Raw genomic sequence first — 25,862 nt, 5'->3', positions numbered from 1 at the left:
GTTATTCCACCTAGGAATACATCCTCAAATTAATCTTGCATATAAAATCCTCTGATCCTGAAGGCATAGCACCACAGCTCCCAACCTCAAATATCAGGAGCTCAGAAGTAAAGTTCTAGAGGGCTGCTAACAAACAACAATAGGCCATAGCATACAGATCAATTAAGCCAATGCAAAACCTTTCATGCTTCATGTTTTGAACTGAAAATAGATAATTCCATTTCCCTACCATACAGAATTCACAAGTAAATGGCGACACTGAAACCAAGAAACCTCATTAAGTGAATCAAAGGAACTGACTAGTATAAGAACTTTTTTTTTAACATAGAGAAACACAACTTGAAAGGCAAAGGCAGCAGAATGCAGCTGCAACATACACATGTTAATTTTATCCTCCTCAGGATAGTTACAGCTATTTTTGGAGCTTTAGCTTTAAACACACTAATTACCAAGGCTTCTCTTGCTTTATGTGAACTAAGCCAAACATTAAATTATTGTTCTAATGTATTTAATTAAACCAGTATTGAAGTACTTACTCACAAGTAGGCAGTTTGAGCTGCACACATCAGAACAGGAATAATGTAACTATGTTCTTCCATTGTATATATACCAACAAAAATCCCCTTAGCACATCAATTTTACACTCATTTTATTCTGTTCCATTAACATGACCTGAACACACAGATAACTGGACTGAAGAAGAAAAATCACTTAACTCAAGGCATATTAAGGATACTACACTCCCCCCCCACCTCTATATATGTAAAGTCCAAAAGGTTTTCAAAGAAGTGGTCAGTTTCTCTTGAGCTTCTATCTTTAAGGAAAAAGTTGGGGGAAGCAATGAAGAACACCAGAGCAGTGAACTACAAAAAGTAACTTTGCAAGCAAGCATACATCAAATCATCAACAAGCCATGTAGCATCTGAAGAGATTGGCTAAGTCTGCTTACACACTGAAAACTACAAAGATAATGGACAGGGCAGAGGAAAGATGTCTGCCAACCCAGTTTAAAGGGCATAATTTAAAACTAACAATATCCCTTATTTCAGGCAAACACAAACAGAGCCTTATGGAATACACTGCACCTCCACTGAACTATTCCTATTAAATGCATAACATGCAAAACTCTAGGTAGGTATGTCCTATCCCTATCCCTTGTAGCCCCATACCAAACCACCCATGACCCAGCCCACAGCCACATCAGTAGAGAACCCACGTGGCCCCCCACCACCCTACAAGGCTCTCCAAAGCTTCCGAAACAGAGGCGCGCGCACGCGCTGATCTCCTCTGCATCACACAAAACATCACATAAACCCTCGTCTCCTTTGAAGCTGTTGCGCTATCCAAACGGCTTAAGCCCCGACCTTTTCACGGCGTAGGATCCTGTGGAGTCCAAGGGAGAGAGCGGGTGGGGAGGAAGGGAGACTCTTCCCAGCAGCCACGGTTTTGGCGCCTCCAAAGTCACACTGGGAGGGGGGGGGAGCGTGGGAGGCAGGAAAAGGAAGAGCCAGGCCAGCAGCAGCAGCAGCAAGTTAGCCCGCGGGGGAGGGGACGAGAGCAGGGGGTTACCCTACTGTTGCTGCTGCTGCGGGATCCCTGAGGGCACCACCAGCGTGTGGGGCGCGAAAGGCGCAGCACAAAGAGGCCTCGCTCTTGACCCCCACACCCCACCCCCGGAGTCGGGAGCGAGGAGCGCCCCACGCAGGAGGGACTAGCGCCTACTACGGTTGGTTTCTACAGAAAGGCTGGGGGGGGGGCTACCCCGTCGGAAGCCGGACGGCCTCCCTCCACCTGGCAAGGCCCCCCATTACCGCGAAAAGCGAATCATCTGCTCCCGACAGGGCAGCCCTTTCCCTCCTTCCCGCAGGGAAGAATCCAGATCGAAACCCGGAGGGGGGAGGGGGAGGAAAATGGCGCGCAAGAACCGGCGCGGTGGAGCCAGCGCTGCGCTCCCTCCTCTCCCCCTCCCCGCGCCCGATCCCGATCCCACACGGGTTCGCAACCCTTCCCTTTCTCACCTTGGGCTTCTCATCAGCCATGGCGAGTCAGTGGGGTCTGGTCCGCGCCAAGCACCTCACAGCAAGTGGGGGGACGGAAAGATGAAAAAGCGACCGCGACGGCCGAGACAGAAAGGCTGGGGGAGGGGGCGAATGAGCGCGCACGCACTGCCGCGGGGCCGCGCCTAGGCCTACGTGCGCGCGCACGCACTGCCTTCCCCTCCCCCCTCAGTCGCATCCCCATTGGGCCGCGGCCTGCGAGAGCGCGCAGCGCCGTTACATAACTCAGAGAAGAATGGGGGAGGGAGGGAGAAAGTATACTGCGTGCGCGCGCACAGGGGCGTCGTCCGCGCTCCTGCCCAACGTGCGCGCACCCAGCTGGGCACAGCGAGCCCTACTCTTGCTCGTGAAGAGGGTATTGTCTTTTCAAAATGGCCGCCGGGCCTGTAAGCTTGCAGAACTCTCTACCTGGTCAATTTGCCTTTTGCCTTCTCCAACGACTTAGCGCTTGTGTTTAACTTATATAGGCATCCTATCCAGCCTTTCTTCCTTTGCCTTTTAATTGCTAGTCTCCATTTGGCTCATGGGCTGGCTGCAATTCCTTTTTCTGCATTCATTCCTTTTATGGCCCTTATGTAATGCCACTGACTCTGGCTCCCTGCTTCCCCCCTATCTCTGGTGGTACTAGCTGTGGTTACCCATTCATATTGTGCAAAGTTTTCTCTTTTCATCAAATTCTATTTGCTGTGCTCTAACCCTATAAATCTGCAATGGATGTATAACTGAAACATTCACTATGCACATATCCAGCTGTATCTACTTACTAATTAAAAAGTGAAATATTTCTTCATCATTGTACTTAGGACTAGGATCTTCCAGCTAGTATTCACTGGTTATTTTAAGTTGCCAGAATAATGTAAGTTGATCTGGGATGTCTGGAAATGGAAATGCAATAATTCTTTAATAGATTCTATCCCTTATGTTCTAATGTTTTTTTAAACTTTTGCAAACCGCCTTGGGATTGTTTTTAATGAAAGGCAGTATATAAATTTAACAAAAATAAAAAAGAAGGCTTTGTATCTACTCTAAAGGTAAACTGTGCCCTCAAGTTGGTGTCACTGTCAGCTCCTGGCACCCACAGAGCCCTGTGGTTGTCTTTGGTAGAATACTGGAGGGGTTTACCATTGCTTCCACCTACAAAGTGTGAGATAATGCCTTTCAGCATCTTCCTATATCGCTGCTGCCAGATAGAGGTGTTTCCCATAGTCTGGGAAACATACCAGCAGGTATTTGAACCGGCAACCTCTGGCTTGATAATCAAATCATTTCCCTGCTGCTCCATTAGGTGGCTCTAACATCAGAAAATAACTGTGGTGTTGTGAGCTAGTTTTATCATTGTTTAATATCAATGAGAAAGATGAAAGGAATGACTCCTTTTCCATGAAGGCTTTGTCCCAGCTCCCTAGTCCCCATACTCTTATACAAGTGAATCTTAAGTATGCGTTCATGAAAATAGTACATACGTATATCCTTCCCCAGCTTATCCCTGCCTATGTCTCCCTCCCCTTTTTCTGTTTTATTCCTTGGGTCAGTTTTAGATTGTGAGCCTCTCAGGACAGAAACTAATTCTTTGTAAATTATCATGTACAGTGATGGCATGTACAGAGATACAGATAATTAGTAATTCTGAGTCTTTCATCCCACTTCCTACATCTCATCTAGGGGATATGCTGTAGTTTTCAAACTGTGTTTCAGAGTAACTTACAGCTCCTCAGAAGTTTATTAAGGATAAATTGATGAGATCAATAATAACAGATGTTTTCCTAAAAGATAGCTTATCCATTGCTACTGAATTTCCCTTGCATTGTGTAGTTGAGTAATGGATGTATTCAAAACTGCAGTCTCAGTTCACTTGAGGCAGTAATGACACCCAGCAGGCCTAGCCACCAATGAATTATATGTGTACCCTAGAACATGAGCAATATTTATCTGCAATAGTTTCAGTTCCATGGCAGATGTGAAGGAGTTCCTTGGTAGACAGGTTGATATGTGACATATTCCCTCTTAAGTCAGGGTTTCTCAACGTGTGGGTCCCCAGATGTTATTGGACTTCAACTCCCATAATCCTCAGCCCCAGTGGTCTTTGGTTGGGAATTATGGGAGTTGAAGTCCAATTACATCTGGGGACCCACACGTTGAGAATCCCTGCTCTAAGTAAACAGAATGTTCAAATAAACCAATAATGGGATTGCTGTACATGTGTTGACAGCTAGACTTCTGATAAAAGTATTTCATCTCATTTTATTTAATGTTTCTAAAGTCTCCTGCTAAAATTAAGCATTGGCATATGGGCTATATTAATTACAGAAAACAGTATGGATAATTTCACATATAACATTGAATTGGCAGTTTGGCCAAGCTGCTAGAGCACCATGCACAACCTCTACTTCCAGAGTTGGACTTGGAAGAGAATATTTGCCAATACATTTAATATAATTGAAAGAATAATTCTCCAAAATATTATCTTCAGTTATAATTAATGCATTGGCAGATATTTTCCTCCAATTGCCAACGTTGGGTGTGATGTGCAAACCCACCAAGGTCAGCATATTCTACCTTACATGCAGCAGGGCACCTGACATCTGTAACTTAGATTTGAAGTGAGGGACAGATGTCGGGTTTCCAAACCGAAAGTAGGGTAGCCTATGCAGACACTGGTGGATTTACAGGTCACGTCCAATGCTGGCATATCCTTCCCCACACCAGAATTAGGGCTAATGCACCTGGTGCTCCAGTGGCTCAGCCAATGTGCTGGTTCAGGGTAAAATGTGAAGCTACCCTATCTGAAAATAAGCTTCTGAGACTACTCCTTTCTTTATGTCCCATTCTGATCTGCATAGTCAACAAAGAGTGGCTTAACAGTGCCTGCTAAGTGTCAGGCACTAACATACAATCTCCTCCCCATAGCTGAGACAATTAACCCGAGATTTGCCAAAGTCCAGGCCTGTTTGTCTTAAAGAAGCAGGGAGTCTAGCCTGTGATGTGAGACTGCTATATTCTTTTCCATTGAAAACTTCTCAATTCTAAAAATTAGGGCCAGCCCACTGAGGTGTGGTGAGGCAGTTGCCTCAGGTGGTGGATTGATGCAGTTGAATTAGCCACTTCTGCTACTCTGCAACCCTGCTCTGCCTCTGCTTGGCTGCAGGGCAGTCCTTAGGGCAGGGCAAGCTGAGTGACCGTCTGGGCCCTGCTCTTGTTGAAGTGCCATTAACATTAACCACAAGGGGCCCCCACACTGGCTGATTTGTCCCAGGCCCCGCTCCCCACCAAGGCGCTCTAAGGACACCCCTGCTTGGCCACCACTCTGCTCCTGCTTCCACCCTGCCTTTTCAAAAGGCACAGGGGCAGGGCATTCCTGTTACTCCACTTCCATCTTCTGCCTCAGAGTGGGAAGAGGAGCAGGATGTAGCAATGGCAAAGTGGGAGGCAATAAGAGCTGGCAGTAGCACCAACCTCCTGCTGTTCCTCACACATAGGCAGGGGACAGGAATAGGTGGCTGGAATTTCCTGTCACTCCATTCCCACCCTCTCTCTTTTCAAAAGGCAAAGCAAGAAGAGGAGCAGGAATGTGGCAGAAGTGGCTGCTGCCACTGCTGCCACTGAAGAGGGTAGAGAAGGGTGGTGGGGAGGGAATCAGCATGGGAATTGGGAGAGGAGAGAATCTGGCATGCAGCACACTCCACACATCATGGGAATTCATGAAATGTGGAAGACCGTGGGGAATGGTGCTTGGGGCAGGTGGGCGAGAAGCTTGGGCGAAGCTCGCTAAAAATGCATTGTTTCATTGAATCTATTAGTAACTTAATGGATACAATATCAGCCAAATTGGACAGTTTCAATATCGTAATCAACCTTTTCTCACACACTGTCATAACTACAATCAAAGGTATGCCATGGGAATAGATGCAGCTGCTGGCATTGCCCCAGACACTTCCACATTTTTAGCATTAGATGTGGGCAGGCTTGACATGTGTATGCACACAGAGACCATTGCCACCTTCTGCTGAATGCACAGAAGTCATGGGCAGGTGCAGCCTTGCTCCCCCTTCATGCACTGAATGAATTCATTGATGGAACAGAAGAAGAGGGTTTATACCCAGGAAATATCTCTCTCTCTCTAACGTGCAGCTCTTTGGATGTGCTAAAATCAGTTTGTGAACAATTTTCAGTACCATTTCCCCCCTTAAATTTTAAACAATGCTGTTGAATTGTCATGTCTTCAAATATTTACAAGTATTCCATCAAAAATAATTTCTAATAAAAGCTCTGAATCTATTTATCTATATAATTCTCCTGGGTGTGGCTTGGAATGTGCGTCCCAGCATCCAGCTGATTGGCTGGGCGGCAGACGGGCCTGGTTGGCTGAGGCACACCCAGGAGGATTGGTCTCAGTGGCAGGCCTGGCCGCAGAGGCAGCGGCGGGCCCAGCCCAGCTGAGGAGGCAAGGCCCAGGAGTGGGAGGAGAAAGTGGGAGGGGGCAGAAGTGGGGTGGTGGGGAGGAGAGGTGGCTGGGCCTGGAAGTGGAGACTGGGGCAGAAGGTGGGGGGGAAGAGGTAACCACGGCCCCAAAGAGCACACAGTTGCTCTGTGCGGGGTCGGCTAGTATATAATATTTAAACTACATTAATAACATTCTGCCCATGTTTACTTGGAAGTAAGTTATCCACAGAGGCTGTTCTCACACGCAGCCTAACCCAGGCTAGGGATGCCCAGCCTGGGATAGGCTGTGCATGAGAACTGCCAGGATTGGGTCAGATCCTGGCAGGCCAGTGCTGCCTAGCCCAGCTTTTTAGCCTGGCTGCTAGCCAAAGTTAAGGGAGTGACCCTCTGCTCCCAGAGATTCAGGGTGATGGAGGGGCAGGAGCCCCACTGCGGTAGGGGTGGCCACTGGGTTCCCCATGCTGGCTCTGGCTGCTCTAGCTCTGAAGGATCTGGAGAAGTGCTATTGTCTGGGTTGGGGAACCAGGCTGGGATGGGCTTCTCCTCTGATTATTTCTTTATTCGGTTTCTATACCACCCTTCCAAAAATGGCTCAGGGTGGTTTACACAGAGAAATAATAAATAAATAAGATCGCTCCCTGTCCCCAAAGGGCTCACAATCTAAAAAGAAACATAAGATAGACACCAGCAACAGTCACTGGAGGTACTGCGCTGGGGGGTGGATAGGGCCATTTACTCTCCCCTGCTAAATAAAGAGAATTGCCACGGGTCTCCTCCGGGTGAACCCCAATGCAAAGGGAGAGGAGAGAGAAGTGATTAGAAGTTTTGTGTTCATTTTTCACTCATCGCTTGTGTGCAACCTGGGCTGCTTCCAGCCTGGTCGTACACTAGAGCATCCATCTCTTGGGGGAATCCCCCAATGCATCGTGTGTGTCACATGGTGCATTGTGGGATTTCCGGAGGCCAGGATGAGTCACACTACGGTATGAGGAGTAGCAGGGAGATTCATCCGAGCTGCTCCTGACAGTGCTGGTCATGTGGGATTGTGGCTTGTGCACCTTCGAGGCTGTGAATGGTTGTCTGGGGGAAGGTAGGTTGAACCCTGCCTTCCTCTCCACCTGCCCAGCCATGCATGGTTGTGAACACAGTGGGGCTATGTACACAACTGTGCATGGTTGGGCAGGTGGAGAGGAAGGCAGGGTTCAACCTACCTTCCCCCAGACAACCATAGTAAGTGCATAGTAAGTATGATTCAGTTTTTGTCTAATCAAATATTTCAATTCAAATACTTTTAGCCAACAGTGCACAATTTTGACTTGGACTTTGTGACCAAACCATAATTGTGCTTGCCTGTCAAGGACCTCCTGTTTGCTCTCTGCATATGCACAGGACGATAACCAAGGAAGAGGGCTTATAGTTCCCTAGAGAAAGAAGATTGTTCTGAACTCAGTCACCCTGCATTTACTGTATTTTGTCTCCAAGTGCTTGAAGCAATCCTATGCACACTTACTTGGACTTCTCACTGAACAAAGTGGGACCTTCTTCTTAGTAATCGTGCTTAAGACACAGTGGAAGTTGCCTCTTAGAGCTGTAGGATGTCATGCTTCAGATGGAGTAACCAGAGCAGTACTAAGGTCAAGATCAAGACTAGTGCCGTGCTTGCACAATGCAATAAAACAACATGCTTCTATGTAGCTTGTGTTACCACAGTGTTGCACAGCTGCTAGTGGAAAACCTTTTCTGAAACATATACAAGATCGGGCAACGTACTGTACAACAAACAGCTAGTGAGAGCCAGCGTGGTGTAGTGGTTAGAGTGCTGGACTAGGACTGGGGAGACCCGAGTTCAAATCCCCATTCAGCCATGAAACTAGCTGTGTGACTCTGGGCCAGTCACTTCTCTCTCAGCCTAACCTACTTCACAGGGTTGTTGTGAAAGAGAAACTCAAGTATGTAGTACACTGCTCTGGGCTCCTTGGAGGAAGAGCAGGATATAAATGTAATAATAACAACAACAACAACCAGTCAATAACACCTGCCTGTGTAAACAATGAATGAATGAATGAATGAATAATAGTCTCCCATGTTCCACAAGAGGTAGTGCAACATCTTCCACGAACACAGGAACTAACCTGGAACAGGTTACTTTCTTCACACAAGACCTAACACTGGCTCAGCTCTAGTCTGGATCCTGTTTACAGTATTCTAAATGTGGCTGCTCCACAGATTTATATTTATAAAGCATGTATGTTTATAGTTTTTCACTAAATGGAAAGAAAATAACTAAAAACCCTGAAATGAGCTAAAAAGGTGTTTTCTGTTCCTGCTATGGTATAATATAATATTTGGGAATTAAAAAAAAAATATTTTCATTCAGACATAACTGACAAGCGTTTTGGAAGATGTGGCATTAATGCATTCAAACTGCATGCTTTAAAATACAGATTCAAAAGTTGTTCAGTTGATGAATTGATTACCATTTTTGAATTGATTACCTGAGCCATTTTTGGAAGGGCGGTATAGAAATGAAATCAAAAAATAAATGAGGGTGGCATTTGATGGCAAACCACTTGAACAAAATGCTGTTTGTGATATGTGCTCCTATTCTTATTTTGTTATACAAATATTTATATATACTGCTTTTCAACAAAAAAAGAGTTCTCAAAGAAAAAACAAATTGGTTCCCATCCCAAAGGGTTTCACAATTTGAAAAGAAAACAAATGTTTATAAAAAGTTTATCTGAGCTCAGTGGTGCTTAAGAGCCCCTGGTAGCGCAGTGGTAAAACTGCCGCCCTGTAACCAGAAGGTTACAAGTTCGATCCTGACCAGGGGCTCAAGGTTGACTCAGCCTTCCATCCTTCCGAGGTCGGTAAAATGAGTACCCAGAATGTTGGGGGGCAATATGCTAAATCATTGTAAACCGCTTAGAGAGCTCCGGCTATAAAGCGGTATATAAATGTAAGTGCTATTGCTATTGCTTATGGCCAAGTAAGTCTGCATAGGACTTCAACCTTAAGTTGCAATCCTAAACAATTACTAAGCAGTTGTAAGGTTAGGTCTGAGATGGTTTAAGTTATACTTAATAGTACAATGAAGATTCTGACATTAAGTATTTGTACTACTTATACTATGTTCTGTGTGGTTTCTGTGTTGTTGGGTCAGACTACAATAAAGTTTTCATTCATACTAAGGAGTATCTCCTATTGAATTCAGAGGTGTATCTACTTAGCACTGCATTGTTAATTTTTCTGACAAGAGTGTATTGTTTGTTACTAAGTACAATGTACAAAGTGACTTACAAATGACAACACTGAAACACAGAAAGGCCATCCAGTGAGGCTATATCTGAGGAGAGATTTTAACTCAAGCTACCCAGATTACAAGACCAACATATGCCCAACAAAACAGACTTGAACAAATGGCTTCAGTTCTTCAAGGCTTGGCCATGCTGAGCCAGACCCAGTCACAAAACATGATTTGGCCCAGACCCAAATCAGTCTCTCACCTGACCCCCAAGAGATAAAACTAGACATGACACATGACCTGTGTGAGACTGTGATTTTTCTATTCCACTGATTACTGCCTAAGGCAGATTGTGATGTCTTCCTGAGGAGAGATAACCTCCATTGTCTCCCTATTTAGGTCATTGCCTTCTGAGGAGAGGTCAGATGATCTCCCTAGATATTGAGATTATAATGGCTTCCTGATCTCCCAATTGTGTTGGGTATAGCTGAGTGTGAGGGTTTAGCCACAGCTGGCCCTCAGTCTAACCATCCACTGCCACCAAAATTAGATCTTTAGCTAGTGTGACTGGTTTCACTCCTAGCTATTGAACCCTCTGTCTTTCAAAAACAATATCAAAACTCAGTAGTGTGGTAAACAAAATGGGCAAGAGGTGGGACAAAAACAATGGGGACCGCAGTAAGATAGTATAAAAACAAGAACAGGTTTACTATAATAAAAGGTTGCAAAATTTAAAAAACAAACAAACAACCCATCCCCAAACAAAACAGTACAGGAACAAATGTTGAAAAATTCAGTTGGCAAGAGTATAACGATACAAAACAAACTTGCTAGTCTTCTCTCCCAAAGCCAAGCAGGTTCTAGTAGGACCAGCTCCCTCAACGCTGCCTTCCCCAGTGGTTTCAGCCCAACCTTTCTCTGCTGATGTTCTAGCCTTCTGGCTCACACACCACTCAGCAGCACCCACACTCTCTCACCAAGCTCTACTCCCACAGTCCTCCTCCTCCTGGCTGCTCAGTCTTCCCTTTGATCCAGTTCCAAAAGGATCCATAACCCATCAGGGAGTTTCTTTCCTCAGGCAGCCAGAACCTTCTGCCTGGAGGCAACCATTCACAACACATTGTAACTTTCCTTCCAAAATTCTGCAGCAGGTAACTCTAACCTCAGACTTGGCTGTAAGAGGTTGCTTCCTTTCACAGAGCCTGGAGGAAACACAGAACAATCAGAATAAAAACCATAAAACACAATGGGAAGGAGTGATTCCTTCACATTGGGTAACTGCTGAACTATTCACTCCATTTAGGTTTAAAAGTTTGTATTCATTCTGCTCGAGTCTTTGTGGCAAACTGAGTTCTTTTTCCTGACTACTGTGTTGGAGGGAAAAATCCCTACAAGAAAGATTTCTAGTTTCCATCTTCTGTTCTGGAATGTAAGTAGAAATTAATCTTCATGTGTTGTACATTTTCTTTTTCATTTACTTGAAAACCTCTTCTTACATATTTTTTCTTTGTGCTGTGCTGTGAGTTGTTCTGGTCTTTGTGCTGCCGGGGCTGGCTGGTTTTAAGATACAAGTGAAATAAATAACAGAATAATACATTTAAACAGGGCTTGTACGGGATAACTTCTGTTTTCCCCTGAAAAATGGTTAAAAATAAATTGTATATTCTCATAGTTTTAAGGAAAGTGTTTTAATCAGAACATCATCATACCCTATACTATTTATTTATGTATTTATTTAACATATTTTAATACCACCCAAAACTTACATCTCTGGGCGGTTTACAAGATAAAAACAACATTAAAACATTCGTTAAAAACAAAAACAAGAAATTAAAAACACAACAATTTAAAATGTTAAAAACTATGTTCTAAAACAACATTAAAAACAATCAAAACAGTATCAGTTAAAAGCCTGGGTGAACAGATGTGTCCTTAAAGACTTTTTTAAAAATTGTCAGAGATGGGGAGGCTCTTATTTCACTAGGTAGCACATTCTAAAGCCTCGGGGCAGCAACAGAGAAGGCCCGTCCCTGAGTGGCCACCAGACAAGCTGGTGGCAAATGCAGACGGACATTTCCTGATGATCTCAATGGGTGGTGGGGTTCATAATGAAGAAGATGTTCTCTTAAATACTCAGGGCCCAAGCCGTTTAGGGCTTTATAGGTTATAACTAACACCTTGTATTTTGTTAGAGGTTGTTGATTTTTACCCACAATAAGTAAAACAGCAGAGCACTAAGGAATGAGCACACACTCCAGTTACAGTGTAGGTAGCAGAGGATGGTTTGGATATTGCAGCTGTTTAGAGAAAACACATGGAGATCCTTGTATGACTAAACACTAAATATTTATTGGTTAAATACACTTAGATAGGAAAGTCCTATCTCTAATCTAAAGGACTACATAGTGGATAGGTAAGGAGAGAGAGAGATGTTTCCATCTGCTCTCTAGGAGGAAAGGAAGGATTGTGACTCAGCACAGGAAGTGCTGCAGAGTCAGTTTAGGGGTCATAGAGTAGGGACAGATAAGGAGACCCTTACTCACTGTCTCTATTCCCAATGCCCCTTGTGGTCATTAAGACAGTTGGTGCAAAAGGTCGATGCACTGGAAGTTCATCTCCAACATATTTTGCCTGGAAACATATTGGCAGCCAGTGTAGCTCCTTCAATACAGGAGTAATATGGTCTCTCCTAGATGACCCAGAAACCAGCCTGGCTGCCGCATTCTGAACCAACTGTCGTTTCCGGACTACGTACAAGGGCAGCCCCACATAGAACTCATTACAGTAATCCAGTCTGGAGGTTACCAGCGGATGTACCACTGTTTTGAGGTCATCTATCTCAAGAAATGGATGCAGCTGGCATCTCAGCCAAAGCTGATAGAAGGCACCTCTGGCCACCACCTCAACCTGGGACACCAGTGAGAGACTTGGATCCAGAAGCACCCCCAGACTGCGTACCTGTTCCTTCTGGGGAAGTGTAACCCCATCCAGAACAGGCAGATCAAAATCATCTCCCAAGTTTTGACCCCGCACAATGAGTATCTCCGTCTTATCTGGATTCAGTCTCAGTTTGTTATCCCTCATCCAGCCCATTACCAACTCCAAACAGGCAAGGTAACGGAAAGGTTATTCTTATAGACCACAGCCACTCCACATCCCCGGCCCTGCCCATGGTCCCTCACCCGCTCCTCAACAGAGTACCCTGGAGGGAGAAGCTGGGACCACACTGGGCCTCCAGCCAGCTCTCTGTAATACATACCAGGTCAGCACCTTCATCCAGAATAAAATCATGGATGGTTTCTGATTTATTCTGGACCGACCTGGCATGACTAATGGTGTTTCATATAAATATCAAATTGAAGCATATAACCTATACATCTTTTAGAGTGGATTATCATTGGCTATTTCATTGTTTCTTGGGATCACCTTTTTTCTGGAAAGTCTCAAGTGGCCTGTTTCACAGCCGGATGAAGTAGAAATTAGTACATGATGATTTAAGCCTCTCCCCCCAAACATATACTGTGATGGGGAAAGCTTCATCTGAATGTGCTCTTGAAGTGGAGCTGTTAAAATACAGAAGTCTTGCCATTTAAAAGTTAGCAGATATATGGAATTTCCTCATTTCCCATGCAAAGCCAACCTTGCCTGTTCCTATATTTCTAACAACACATCAGTAATCAAGCTGATTTCTGTAGAAGTGTGAAGATGAGCAATGTTATACACATTGCTCAAAAATGTATACAAGCAAAGTGATGCTGATTAATGGATACAGGTGGACCTCGTTATCTGCCGGGGGTGGGGTTCTGTTCTGGGCTACAACTGTGGATAATGAGACCTTGAAGAAATGGGAATTGGGGGGTTAGGTTCCTCAGGATGTGTTTCCCACCAGCCAGACATTTAGTTTACAGTGGTCTCACATGCCAATGCAAGAGGAGATAAAATAGGCAGAAATTCAGTAGATCAAACTTTTCATAAAAGGTTTGGGCCACTTTGTTCTTTTAGACGCCATATGAAGACTAGGGATACATGTGCACGGAACTGCAGCGGGCTGGTTCGAAGGTGGCGGGGGGTCTCCCTTTAAGAGCGGGGGGGTACACTTACCCATCCCATCACTCCCCCTCCCCCCCGCCAGCATCAGGTTTTTTAATAGGGCTTACCTCCCTGCTGCCCCATTATTCTTGTCTTCTGGATATGACCAAAAGTTGCTGATGCGCCTGCACACATGGGCACGCACACGATGTGTGTGCACGTGTGCCAGCAACTTCGAAGACGAGGGCAACGGGGCGGCAGGGAGGTACGCTGCTGCCCCGATGGGCTGTTAAAAAAACCCAACACCAGCGGGGGGGGGGAAGCGGCAGGAGGGGTAAGTGCACCCTCCCTCCACTCTTAAAAGGAGACCCCCACCGCCTTCAAACTGGTGGAACCGCCGGTTCTTCGAACCAGTTCGGAGGCCCATAAAAGGTCTCCGAACCAGTTCCGTGCACATCCCCAGTGAAGACCTCTTTGTTCACTCAGGTTTTTTAAAATTTTGATCTGATTTTTTGTAATGTCTTTTTAATTGTTTTGTATAGTATTTTGTATTTTCTTCCCCTCTTTTTTTACTTTTATGATTTAATCTGTTGTGTGTTTTTATCTAATGTGTTAATGTTGCGTTGTAAGCCGCCCAGAGAACAATTGGTTATGGGGTGGCTAACAAAGTTTACGATTACTACAAATATTTATATACCACTATTCAACCAAAGTTCTCAAAGTGGTTTACATAGAAAAATAAATAATTCATAAATAAGATAAGATGGTCCTCTGTCTCCAAAGGGCTCATAATCTAAAAATAAATGTAAGGCAAATACCAGCAACAAACATAAGAACAGCCCTGCTGGATCAGGCCCAAGGCCCATCTTGTTTCACACACAGCATCTTGTTTCACACACAGGGGTCCACCAGATGCCGCTGGAAGCCTAGAGGCATGAGTTGAGGCATGTCCTCCCTCCTGCTATTACTCCCCTGCAACTGGTACTCAGAGGCATTCTGCATTTGGGGCTGGAGGTGGCCTATAGGCACTGGAGGGATGCTGTGCTGGGGTTGGATAGGGCCAGTTGGTCTCCTCCTGCTAAATATAAGAGAATCACCACTTTAAAAGGTGTCTCTTTGCTCAGTTAGCAGGGGTTAGCAGTTTATTATTACTTCCTATCACTATGCTGGCCCAAAACAATCCTTGTCGAATTATTTGTGCGTATCATGTAGTGGTAAAAGGTCAAGATGTTTAGACAGCACCCCCATCCGTGAAAATTAGTTAGTCACTGTTTCCCCTGTGTTGAAACAAGGGAGCAAAACCCGCAACTCCAAGCATTTTAGAGACTTTAAAAAGAACCAATCACAAGTAGGTTTTATGTACACTCATTTGGGTTGCCAACTTTATTATTTGTGCACTTGCCTTGTGTCTTTAGCAGCAGCTTGATTTGCAGACATTAGCAATGCCATAAACAGCTTCACTTGATCATCTCTGCAACTAAAGCTATGTTAAAGACATAGAAGGCTAATCCATTTTCCCACAAAGAAGCTGCAGCAGAGAACAGTTGGCTGGAATTCTATCCTTGTTTCCTTTGACTAGTGCACTCCACATTTTGCCTTCTGTGCTGCTGTATCTTCCAAAATGTTCTGAAGAGGAGGTATATGTTACAATCTGCAAACTAGGTGAAAGAATGGACTCAAGCCATTAGCTGTTAGAGATGTGCATGAACCGGTTTGGAGGCCCTTTTACAGGCCTCCGAACTGGTTCGAATGTCCAGCAGTTCAAAGGTGGGGGGATATCTTTAAGCACAGGGGAGGGTGCTCTAACCCCTCCCACCACATTTCCCCCACCAGTGCTGTCTTTTAAAACGGTCCAGTGGGGCAGCAGCATATCTCCTTGCAGCCCCAGTGCCTCCTTGGACCAAAGTGGCCAGACCTGCGCACAATGTGTGTGTGTGATGTGCATGTACCACACGCGCACCAGGCAATTCCGGCCACTTCTGGTCCAATGAGTCCATGGGTGGCAAGGAGGTATGCTGCTGCCCCACCAGACTGTTTTAAAATACAGCGCTGGTGGGGGATACACAGCAGGAGGGAGAAGAGCACCCTCCCCCATCCTTAAAGATATCCCCCAGTCCTTGAACCAGCAGGCATCGGTTCTCCGTGCACACCACTATTAGCAATTTATTTATGTATTTATTTATTTATTTATTTAACATATTTCTATATCGCCCCAAACTCACAAAAACAGAAAGTAAAACATTAGTTAAAAACACAAAGAGAAATTTAAAGCACAACAATTTTAAAATTTTAAAACAATATTTCAAAACAACATTAAAACCATTAAAACAATATTAATTAAAAGCCTGGGTGAACAGATACGCCTTTAAAGACCTTTTAAAAGCTGTCAGAGATGAGGAGGCTCTTATTTCATTAGGGAGCACATTCCAAAGTTTTGGGGCAGCAGCAAAGAAGGCCTGTCCCTGAGTGGCCACCAGATGAGCCAGTGGCAAATGCAGACGGACCTCTCCAGATGATCTCAGTGGGCAGTGGGGTTCATGACAAAGAAGACGTTCTCTTAACTTCCCAGGGCCCAAGCTGTTCTGGGCTTTATAGGTTATAACTAACACCTTGTATTTTGCCCAGAAACATATCGGCAGCCAATGTAGCTCTTTCAATACAGGAATAATATAGTCTCTCCAAGATGACCCAGAGACCGACTTGGCTGCCGCATTCTGGACCAACTGTAGTTTCCAGATCACATACAAGGGCAGCCCCACATAGAGCGCATTGCAGTAATCCAGTCTGGAGGTTACCAGCAGATGTACTACTGTTTTGAGGTAGTTCATCTCAAGAAATGGACGCAGCTGGTGTATCAGCCAAAGCTGATAGAAGGCACTTCTGGCCAGCGCCTCAACCTGGGACACTAGGGAAAGGCTTGGATTCAGAAGCACCCCTAGACTGCATACCTGTTCCTTCTAGGGAAGTGTGACCCCATCCAGAACAGGCAGATCAAAATCGTCTCTCAAGTTCAAACCCTGCACAATGAGTACTTACGTCTTATCTAGATTCAGTCTCAGTTTGTTATCCCTCATCCAGCCCATTACTGCCTTCAGGCAGGCACTTAGGAAGGTTATGCCTTCTCCAATGAGGCTGACTTGGAGAAATAGATTTGGGTGTCATCAGCATACTGATAGCACCCTGCACCAAATCTCTTGATGATCTCTCCCAGCAGTTTCACGTAGATGTTAAACAACATCAGAGACAATATGGAACCCTAAGGCACACCATACAAAAGTTCAGATTTTGAAGAACAGCAGTCTCCAAGGGACACCATCTGGAACCTGCCCGAGAAGTAGGAGGGGAACCACTGCAAAGCAGTGCCTCCCACCCCCAACCCCCTCAGACTCTCCAGAAGGATACTATGGTAAATAATATCGAAAGCCGCCGAAAGGTCCAAAAGGACCAACAGAGTCACACTTCCTCAGTCCATTCCCAATTGGAGATCATCCATCAGGCCGACTAAGGCAGTCTCCACCCCATAGCCAGCCCGAAAGCCAGTTTGAAATGGGTCAAGATAATCAGTTTCCTCCAAGACTGTCTGGAGTTGGGAGGCCACCACCCTCTCAATTACCTTGCCCAGCCACGGAAGGTTGGAGACAGGCCTGTAATTACTCAACGTTGAGGGATCCAAGGTAGGCTTCTTCAGAAGCGGTCTAATAATTGCCTCCTTAAGATCTGCAGTTCTATCATGTTGCAACATGATAGAACTGCAGGCATATTTAACTGGTTTTTGCAATATTTGCTCTGCATTGGTACTATTTGAAGTCTGCTGTTGCTTTGTTTAGCCAACAGGCTTCTTTAGAAAGTGTGGGTTTCATGGCCTTGCTACAGCTGCCACTTTTTCTTCTGCTAGGAGCCCAAATACATAACAGCTGTATGAGCAGCAGGCGTTCAGTAGTTTTTGCTAATGGCATTCCAGTGTCCCTCCAGCACTGTTGAGAGAGCTCATTTCAAGGTGACAGGAAGAATACTGTTTGTGTGTTGGGTTCTGTGTTTTGCACTACTTTCTCTCCCCCATATAATTACTGGCAGCATGAGGTTTATTGGGGCTGTCTCAAGCTTGTCTTTGGTTGTACACCCAGACCCATAGACAAGTCAAGTCCTCTATATAACACACACCACCTACACGAGAGACATAATATTTTAAAGTACTTCTCCAATCTGGATATGTCCCTCCCCACAAGTATTCTTCCAATGTGACTCTGGGCCAGTTGCTTAGCTCTCAGCCTAACTTACCTCACAGGTTTGTGTGGATAAACATATTAATGTTCCCTGCTTTGGGCTCTTGGGAAGAGCAGGATATAAATGTACAAGTAAAAATTAATTATAAAAATTATTTATTTAGTACATGTATATACCACCCCATACAAAAAAGTCCCTGAGTGGTTCACAATATAAAACCAATTAAAACATTAACACCATTAAAATAATTTAAAATACAATAAAAACTCTAAAACTGAAAGCTTGAAAACTATAAACTAAAAGCCTGACTAAACCTGTGTGTCTTTAGGGCTTTCTTAGAAACATTCAGAGAAGGGGAAACTCTTAATCTCGTTAGGAAGCGCGTTCCAGAGTCCAAAATAAAAAGTAAAAGTAAAAAATTAACTGCTTGGTAAGAACACTTTTTTAAAAATGCCCACAATAGCATTTCCTTAATTCCCCCACAACAACAGTATTTCTTTCTCACATCTCCTTCCATATGTAATATTAAAAGCCTTGATAAAGGGGGAAAGTGGTGCACTGTATTTCTGAGTTAATTTGGGATGCAACAGACTGGTGCATTGCACTGGTGCCTGACAGTGGCTCTGAGTGCAATGTGAAGATGAAAATTACATATGGGATGATGGCTTAATGAAGTGTAGATTGGTGTGGTGGCTGTTTTCAGATGTGTTTTGGATTATACAGGTCTTGGTGTCCAAAATCTAATGTATTGTGTATGTTTATATAGGTATCTTTCCAAGACTGGATAGGCAAGATATTCTCAGCAGCTGTGGGAAGACATCTCATGTGGGTTATCATCCTGAGCTCGCTCCAGAGAGGCAGGACTATGTAAATAAGCTACCAAGCCTATAAAAGCCTCGGATAGCCCCTCCCAGTTTAGTTAGTCCTGCCAGTGCTCCAGAGTAGACAGAGAATAAGCCTTTCCTGACTTTTTCCTCTCCATATCTGGTAATTCCGTTCCTTTCCCTTTCAAACCTCTTCAAGCCTTTTTACCTCAGCTTTGCCTTTAAACAAACAAACAAAAAACACCCTCAATTTCTCTTCTCCTCGTGTTGCCGATCCTGTCACTTACCGCTAATCCTCTCAACTTCTTTCTCCTCCCGCTTTTGTTGCCTTTTACTTCCCTGCCTAATGGAGCCTAGAAGAGCCAGCATTTTACAGGACATTATGCCTAGGGCAAAAAAGCCTACGTCGGCAATGAAAACAACAAAGTCCCTGCACTACTGCGTCCAGGTACTGGCTGGATAGAACGGCCCACCCCGGGGCACTGTGCCTTCCTCAGACGCGGCTGCAAGAGACGACGAGCAGGGCTCTATAGACCTCCAACAGGGGGTGGCGGCAAACAAAAGCCGCCAGGAATGCGGCCATACAAAAGGACCAATCAGCCCTTTCGATCCTTTCGTCCCTACTTGCGTAACAATGATAGGGACAGAGACAACAGGAACCGACACAATTGGAATAGACCACAATTTAACAAGTTTGCCTCCTCCAAGCAGAATCAGTTTGGACAACAAGCCAAGCCCCGTCAAACCTTGTGACTTGTCTGGAGTAGGAGGTCATCTCTCTCAATTCTTTCATGCTTGGGAGGGCTCCGAGTCAGACCAGTGAGTCCTGCAGACGGTGCTACATGGCTGCGCAATTGAACTAAGCTCCCTGCCCAGGGACAGGTTCATGTCTACTCCTTGGTCCAAGTCCCATCTGAAACACTCAGCCATGCAGCAGGCCATCAGGCACCTTCTGGCCATCTCTGCCATAGAACCAGTTCCTCCGAATCAGCTTAGTCACGGAATTTGCTCAATCTCATTTACCGTGCCCAAATGGGACGGTACTTTCAGGGCAGTATTAGATCTGAAGTATCTCAACCGCTGGGTACGGAAAAGAAAGTTTCACATGGAAACTCTGTGTTCTGTTGCAGAGAACCTACATAACAGGGATCTATTGTCATCCATCGACTTGACAGAGGCCTACCTCCACGTGCCAATTCATCATAGATCCAGACATCTGCTTCATTTTTGCTACCAGGGGCACCATTACCAGTATGCAGCAATGCCCTTCAGCCTTTCATCGGCGCCAAGGATTTTCATGAAAATAATGCCCCCCAGTAGCGCACATTCAACTTCAAAAGGTCAGACTGTTCTTTTATTTGGACGATCTTCAGTCAAAAGAGACTCCAAAAAGGGACATCGACATCACCTTGGATGTCCTGGACTCTCATGGCTTCATAGTGAACAAAGCCAAAAGTCACCTATCTCCAGCTACTCAACTGCAGCACCTTGGGGCCATCATCGACACGATACAGGACAAGCTTTTTCTTCCAGAGGAATGCAAACAGAAGCTCATGGCCCTAATACAAGAAGTGCTATCGCTTCAAAATATTCCAGTCAGAACCCTTGCCCAACTATTGGGTCTGATGGTGGCAACTCTGGAAGCTGTCCCCTGGGCGTGTTTCCACCTTCGCCCCTTACAATGGTTCTTACTGCCCTTCCAGGAAGACATCGCAAGCAAGAGTCACAGGAGGGTCTCTCTGCCACGTCATGTGCAGGATTCTCTGGGGTGGTGGCTGACTCCTCACAATCTGAACAGGGGGAGACCGTCCTAGATCCACCCAGAATCATCTTAACAACAGATGCCAGCCTTCGTGGCTGGGGGGCTCACTGCTTGTCCAAATCAGCTCAGGGCACTTGGACCTCGGAAGAGAGAAAACACAGCATGAATTGGCTCGAACTGAGGGCCATTCGCTTGGCACTATTGGCCTTCAAGCCTCTGGTACGGGGAAAGGACATTCTAATCCATACAGACAACATGACAGCCAAGGCGCATGTCAACAGACGGGGGGAACCAGGTCTCAAGAGCTCCACCAGGAGGCGACGCTCTTACTACAGTGGGCCGAGATCCATCTGGCATCAATAATAGCCCACCATGTTAGCGGATCGCTCAATGTACAAGCAGATTGGTTGAGTCGTTAGGAACTACATCCAGCAGAGTGGAAACTCAGTCCCAGAGTATTCAGGCAAATCACCAGGAAACTGGGTTGCCCACTTGTAGATCTCTTTGTGTCCAGTCTCAACAACCAACTACCACGCTTCTTCGCTCAATTCCCATATCACCAGGCAGAAGCAGTAGATGCCATGTCAGCCCCGTGGCCGCCAGGGCTGTTGTATGCCTTTCCTCCGGTTCCTCTCCTGAGCAGGCTGTTGCGGCGCATTCATCTGTTGCAAGCAAAGTATTGGCCCCGCCGCCCATGGTTTACCGAGATTCTACATCTCACGGTGGATGGTCCCTTTTTCCTTCCGGACATGGACGATCTTCTCAGCCAGGGGCCAATTCTGCACCACAACCCCAGCTGGTTCAAGCTTGCTGCTTGGCGACTGAGCACAACATCCTCAGTTGCCAGGGATATGAACCAAACGTCCTGAACACTATTTTGGCATCTAGACAGTCGTCAACAAACTAAATATACCAATCCACATGGAGAGTATTCCTTCATTGGTGTGGTAGACATAAGTAATCTCCAAACACATGTTCCTTGCCAGAACTTATGGCATTCTTACAGGACGGTTTGGACAAAGGTCTCAGCGCGAACACAATCAAACGCCATGTAGCAGAGATAAGCCCTCTCCTGGCATCATTCAAGGGAAAGAATCTATCTTTTCACCCTGATTTGAAAAGATTTCTGAGAGGTGCTACACTTATTTCTCCACCAGTGGTTCACAGGTTTCCGACGTGGGACCTTCACAAGGTGCTGAGGATGCTTCACACCCCTCCCTTTGAGCCCATACGTTCCATTCCTTTACACATTCTGTCCATGAAATTGGCCTTTCTAATAGCGATTACTTCAGTCAGAAGGATTTCAGAACTCAAGTCTCTTTCAGCTCACCCCAAGTTCTGTATATTTTCGGCAGATTCAATTACTCTGATTCCAGATCCTTCAGTGCTCCCTAAAGTCCCTTCTATTTTCCACAGATTGCAAAATTTGATATTACCGTCGTTCCGTCCAAAGTCGTCACATCCCAAGGAAAAAGACTGGCATAAGTTTGATGTCAGACGCTGTTTGAGAATTTATCTATCCAGAACTGAAGCCTTTAGTCACGGACTCGTTTTTTGTGTCATACTTGCCTTCCACCATGGGCCAGCGGGTATTGTCAGCCACATTAGCCCGCTGGATTAGAGCATGTATTGCATTGGCTTATGAGGTTCAACACCTGCCAACACCCTTGAGTATCACAGCGCATTCCACCAGAGCAGCAGCCACAACAGCAGCGTTTTCTACCAACACACCTTTGGAGGAAATATGCCGGGCAGCTACTTGGTCCTCTCCATCGACCTTCACAAAACATTATAAAATTGATTTGCTGCACTCTTCTCAGGCTGCATTTGGCAGGCGTGTTCTCCAGCACGTTCTTCCTTCCCAGTAGCTGGGATGTCTCCCTCCCAGAGTCTGTCAGCTGTGGCATGTCCCACACAAGATGTCTTCCCATAGCAGCTGAGAAAGGAGCATTGGTCACTCACCGTGAAGGCTTCTTCTAGCTGCTGTTGTGGAAGACATCTCAACCCACCCGGGACATCCCGGCTTCTGGGTCTTGTTTTTTCTATTCTGATAACTGTATTAACTACAACTTGTACTTCTTCCTTTCTAGAAGCTTAGCTTGCCTACTTAAACTGGGAGGGGCTATCCTCCCGAGGCTTTTAGAGGCTTGGTAGCTTATTTACATAGTCCTACCTCTCTGGAGCGAGTTCGGGATGATAACCCACACGAGATGTCTTCCACAACAGCAGCTGGAAGAAGCCTTCATGGTGAGTGACCAACGCTCCTTTTCATGCATGTATTGGTTCACTGATTACTTTTACAGTTCCCTGATTACTTTTATGTCTGCATCTACAGATTATTACTTCACCACCACCACCACCACTATTATCATCATGGCTTCAACATAAACACCCATCACAAACTTTTTTGCCAGAAAGCAGCAATTCCTGTCAGTTTGGTGGCAGCTTTACTAGGTGAAGAAGGAAACACCGAATGTAAACCTTCATCTACCAGTGCTGCTTTGGAAAGAGAATGTAGCACTGAGAGTTCAACAAGAAACTCAGCTGACTTTCCTGGAACTGCACCGACAGACTTGGGTGAGTCTAGACCAGCACAGCCTTATCTTTCCTCATATCCAGGGACAAAGAAAAATGACAATGGCAGAGATTCCGGTACCCCTGGTTTAAACTGTGGGACTGGCTGGAATACTCAGTAAATACTCAGGGGAAGCAGGGCCCAACTTACCTTTCCCCCATTCAACCAACAAATGCTGCCAGACAAATCTCCCAATCTGTGCTGCTCTAAGCAGTGCAGATCTTTGGAGGCTGGAACGTGTCCCACCCCCCGGATATCCCACAGTGCACCTCATGATGAGCAAGGTGCATTGGGGGATACCCCCATGAGATGGATGTTCTAGGCGCCTGTCTCTGTGTGCGACACATGGTCCTGTGTGCCTTTGTAAGCTATGGTTTTCTGACAGGATTTTTTATGACAGCATTGTTGATAGTCGGGACATTAATTTTTAAGGAAGGGGTGAAGATGAACTAGAGTGCAGAAGGCTTTATAACAGCGTTATTGACCACTGTACTCAGGAACTGGAAAATAGATTCAAGGAGAGAAAATTGTTGTAGCTGCTTGCAAGTATATTCTGCTCCAGTATGGGGATAAAGAAAATGTGAATCCACTATGTGAACTATTGAAACACAGCTCTGAAAATTGTAAAAAAGCTAGAAAACTTAAGTTTCCAAGATTGAGTTGGCAAAAACTGTTACTGGAGAAAGACCATCACTGATACAATTTGCAGATGAGCTCAGAAAATATAGATCTGCATTTTCTGGACTGTTTTGGCTGAGGCTGCTTTGACAACTCCAAGTAGTACTGCAACAGTGGAGAGTTGCTTTTCTAATTTAACATCAGTCTTACATCCACAGAGATTGTCAGTGCCACATGAACATAAAGCTGATCTTGATCTTTAAAGTTATAATAAGGACTTTACTGGAGCATTGGACTTGGATGAACTTGTACTACATTTTGCAGCATCTAAGACAGGAAAACATTTGAAATATTGTAAGCAAACTTTGTTGTACTTTCTGAATGAAAACAGTTTACAGTATGTGAATTATGTTATAAACTGTAAGCATACTCTGCTGTAGTTCCTTATTATGTGCAGCTCTAATATATTTGAACTAGCTGACCTGGAGCAGAGCATCTGCACCCCTAGTTCTCCCTGTCTCCCCCCCTTCAGCCCCATTTCATTCTCCCCCCACACAGCTCATTCTCCCTCTACAGCCAGCTGCCGCTTCCCCTCCTCCACCACCCGCCATCATTTTCTCCTCCCGCCAGCCTCCTCCAGTTTCCCCTCCCCCGGCTGGCACTGCTGCCATTTTCTCCCCTGTCCCCATGGCTAGGCGGCAGCTGCTTGTGAACTCTCGCGAGAGCTGCCACACATGGGATTAACCACAGATACATCTTAGATAAATAAATAAATATATATTTGTTATAAAATACTAGAATACATTGTTGTAGTTGCTTAATAAAAATAGCAGTTACGCTATGTTAATTTTTGAGTTTATTAAAAACATTGATTTGGAGAATTGCAATTTCTGTAGACTTTTGCTCTACTTCAGTATAAGTAGTGCTAACTGTATTTAAAAGGCCATATAAACTTGCCCAGCTCATCACAGATGGATCTGCCCTGCCCCCCTTTTTTCTGTTCCAAGTATTTAGTCTGGTTATGGGCCTGAATCTGCACATCACAAAACCAAGTAATTCTGATGGGCCTCTACATTTGGTACATGACCAGGGGCTCTTCTGGATCAATTCTCACTTATACTAATACTTATCTTTCATGATCATGTCTGTTCAAAATCTTTTAAAGATTCCTTTTTTTTAAAAAAAAAAAGAAAAAACTGCCTTATTGTGCTGGCAACTGCCATAATAATAACTGCAGCATTTTTAAAAAGTTAACAGCCAGGCCAGTGGTGAGCTCTGCAGTCCTCTTAACAGATATCCCTGAAAGCATCAGTTAGGAATATAAGAAACTGTACTAAGTCAGACCATTGGTCCATCTAGCTCCGTATTGTCTTCACAGACTGGCAGTGGCTTCTCCAAGGCTGCAGGCAGGAATCTCTCTCAGCCCTATCCTGGAGATGCTGCCAGGGAGGGAACTTGGAACCTTCTGCTCTCTTCCCACTGCTGCTCCATCCCCTGAGGGGGAATATCTTACAGTGCTCACAATGCAACCAGGGTAGACCCTGCTTAGCTAAGGGGACAAATCATGCTTGCTACCACAAGACCAGCTATCTTCTCCGAAATTGTACCGATGAATTTCTCCTACAGTTATCCTAACTCGCTGTAAGACAACTAACACAGCTAGCTGCCTGCAAACAAAACGACTACCTCCTCGCGCCGTAACACCAACCACTTCCGCAGTTTCCCGCTCCCTTATTAGGGTCCTTCCTCGACCTCGTCTTGATGCCTTCTGAAGTGCCTGTGTCTAAAGCGCATGAAAACTCCTCGAGATCCTTTTCCAGCACAAGATATTACCGCTGTCGTCTTCCTTAAGAAGGCAGTGTAGAAACGAACAGTAGGAATTGCATGTTAACAGTTTAAGAAAACAAAAACATCTTTGTAGGCACTTTGAAAAGAGTCCCAGAGGAGGGGAGAAAACATGTATTACTCGTGGGGTAGAACATAGACTCTACTAGGTAGAACAACACACAGAGTCCAGCTTCTGGATTGATTTTTGGTGTAGCAAATAAAAAAATCAACATTGCTAGGATTCAATCGGAAGCAGCATGCT

At 45.2% G+C, this 25,862-nt stretch overlaps 1 protein-coding gene, 1 long non-coding RNA gene and 1 other non-coding gene across 5 annotated transcripts in view; 1 reads left to right on the top strand and 2 right to left on the bottom strand.

Moving 5' to 3' along the window:
- SUMO2 (small ubiquitin like modifier 2) overlaps window positions 1–2,304 on the bottom strand; it is a 15,774-nt gene extending 13,470 nt beyond the window's left edge. The window contains exon 1 of the mRNA XM_053297212.1: window positions 2,019–2,304. Coding sequence (XP_053153187.1) covers window positions 2,019–2,039 — 21 coding nt within the window. The 5' untranslated portion in view covers window positions 2,040–2,304. The remainder of the gene's footprint in view (window positions 1–2,018) is intronic.
- LOC128345352 (uncharacterized) lies at window positions 1,501–24,203 on the top strand. 3 transcript variants are annotated; one of them, XR_008316393.1, is made up of 3 exons: window positions 1,501–1,726; window positions 11,045–11,170; window positions 22,916–24,203. It is a non-coding gene; the product is annotated as an uncharacterized LOC128345352 (transcript). The 3 variants fall into 3 exon arrangements; XR_008316392.1 differs by lacking the exon at window positions 1,501–1,726 and adding an exon at window positions 10,654–10,892; XR_008316395.1 differs by lacking the exon at window positions 11,045–11,170.
- On the bottom strand, window positions 10,173–25,862 carry LOC128345357 (uncharacterized). Its single transcript, XR_008316396.1, has 3 exons — window positions 25,460–25,862; window positions 19,106–24,100; window positions 10,173–11,295 (listed from the first exon to the last, which is right to left on the bottom strand). It is a non-coding gene; the product is annotated as an uncharacterized LOC128345357 (long non-coding RNA).

The sequence above is a fragment of the Hemicordylus capensis genome, chromosome 2 (assembly GCF_027244095.1).
Source record: "Hemicordylus capensis ecotype Gifberg chromosome 2, rHemCap1.1.pri, whole genome shotgun sequence".
In the NCBI taxonomy this organism is placed as follows: Eukaryota; Metazoa; Chordata; class Lepidosauria; order Squamata; family Cordylidae; genus Hemicordylus; species Hemicordylus capensis.
Note: the sequence above shows the minus strand (reverse complement) of the source record. Positions and strands in the feature narration are given on the sequence as shown.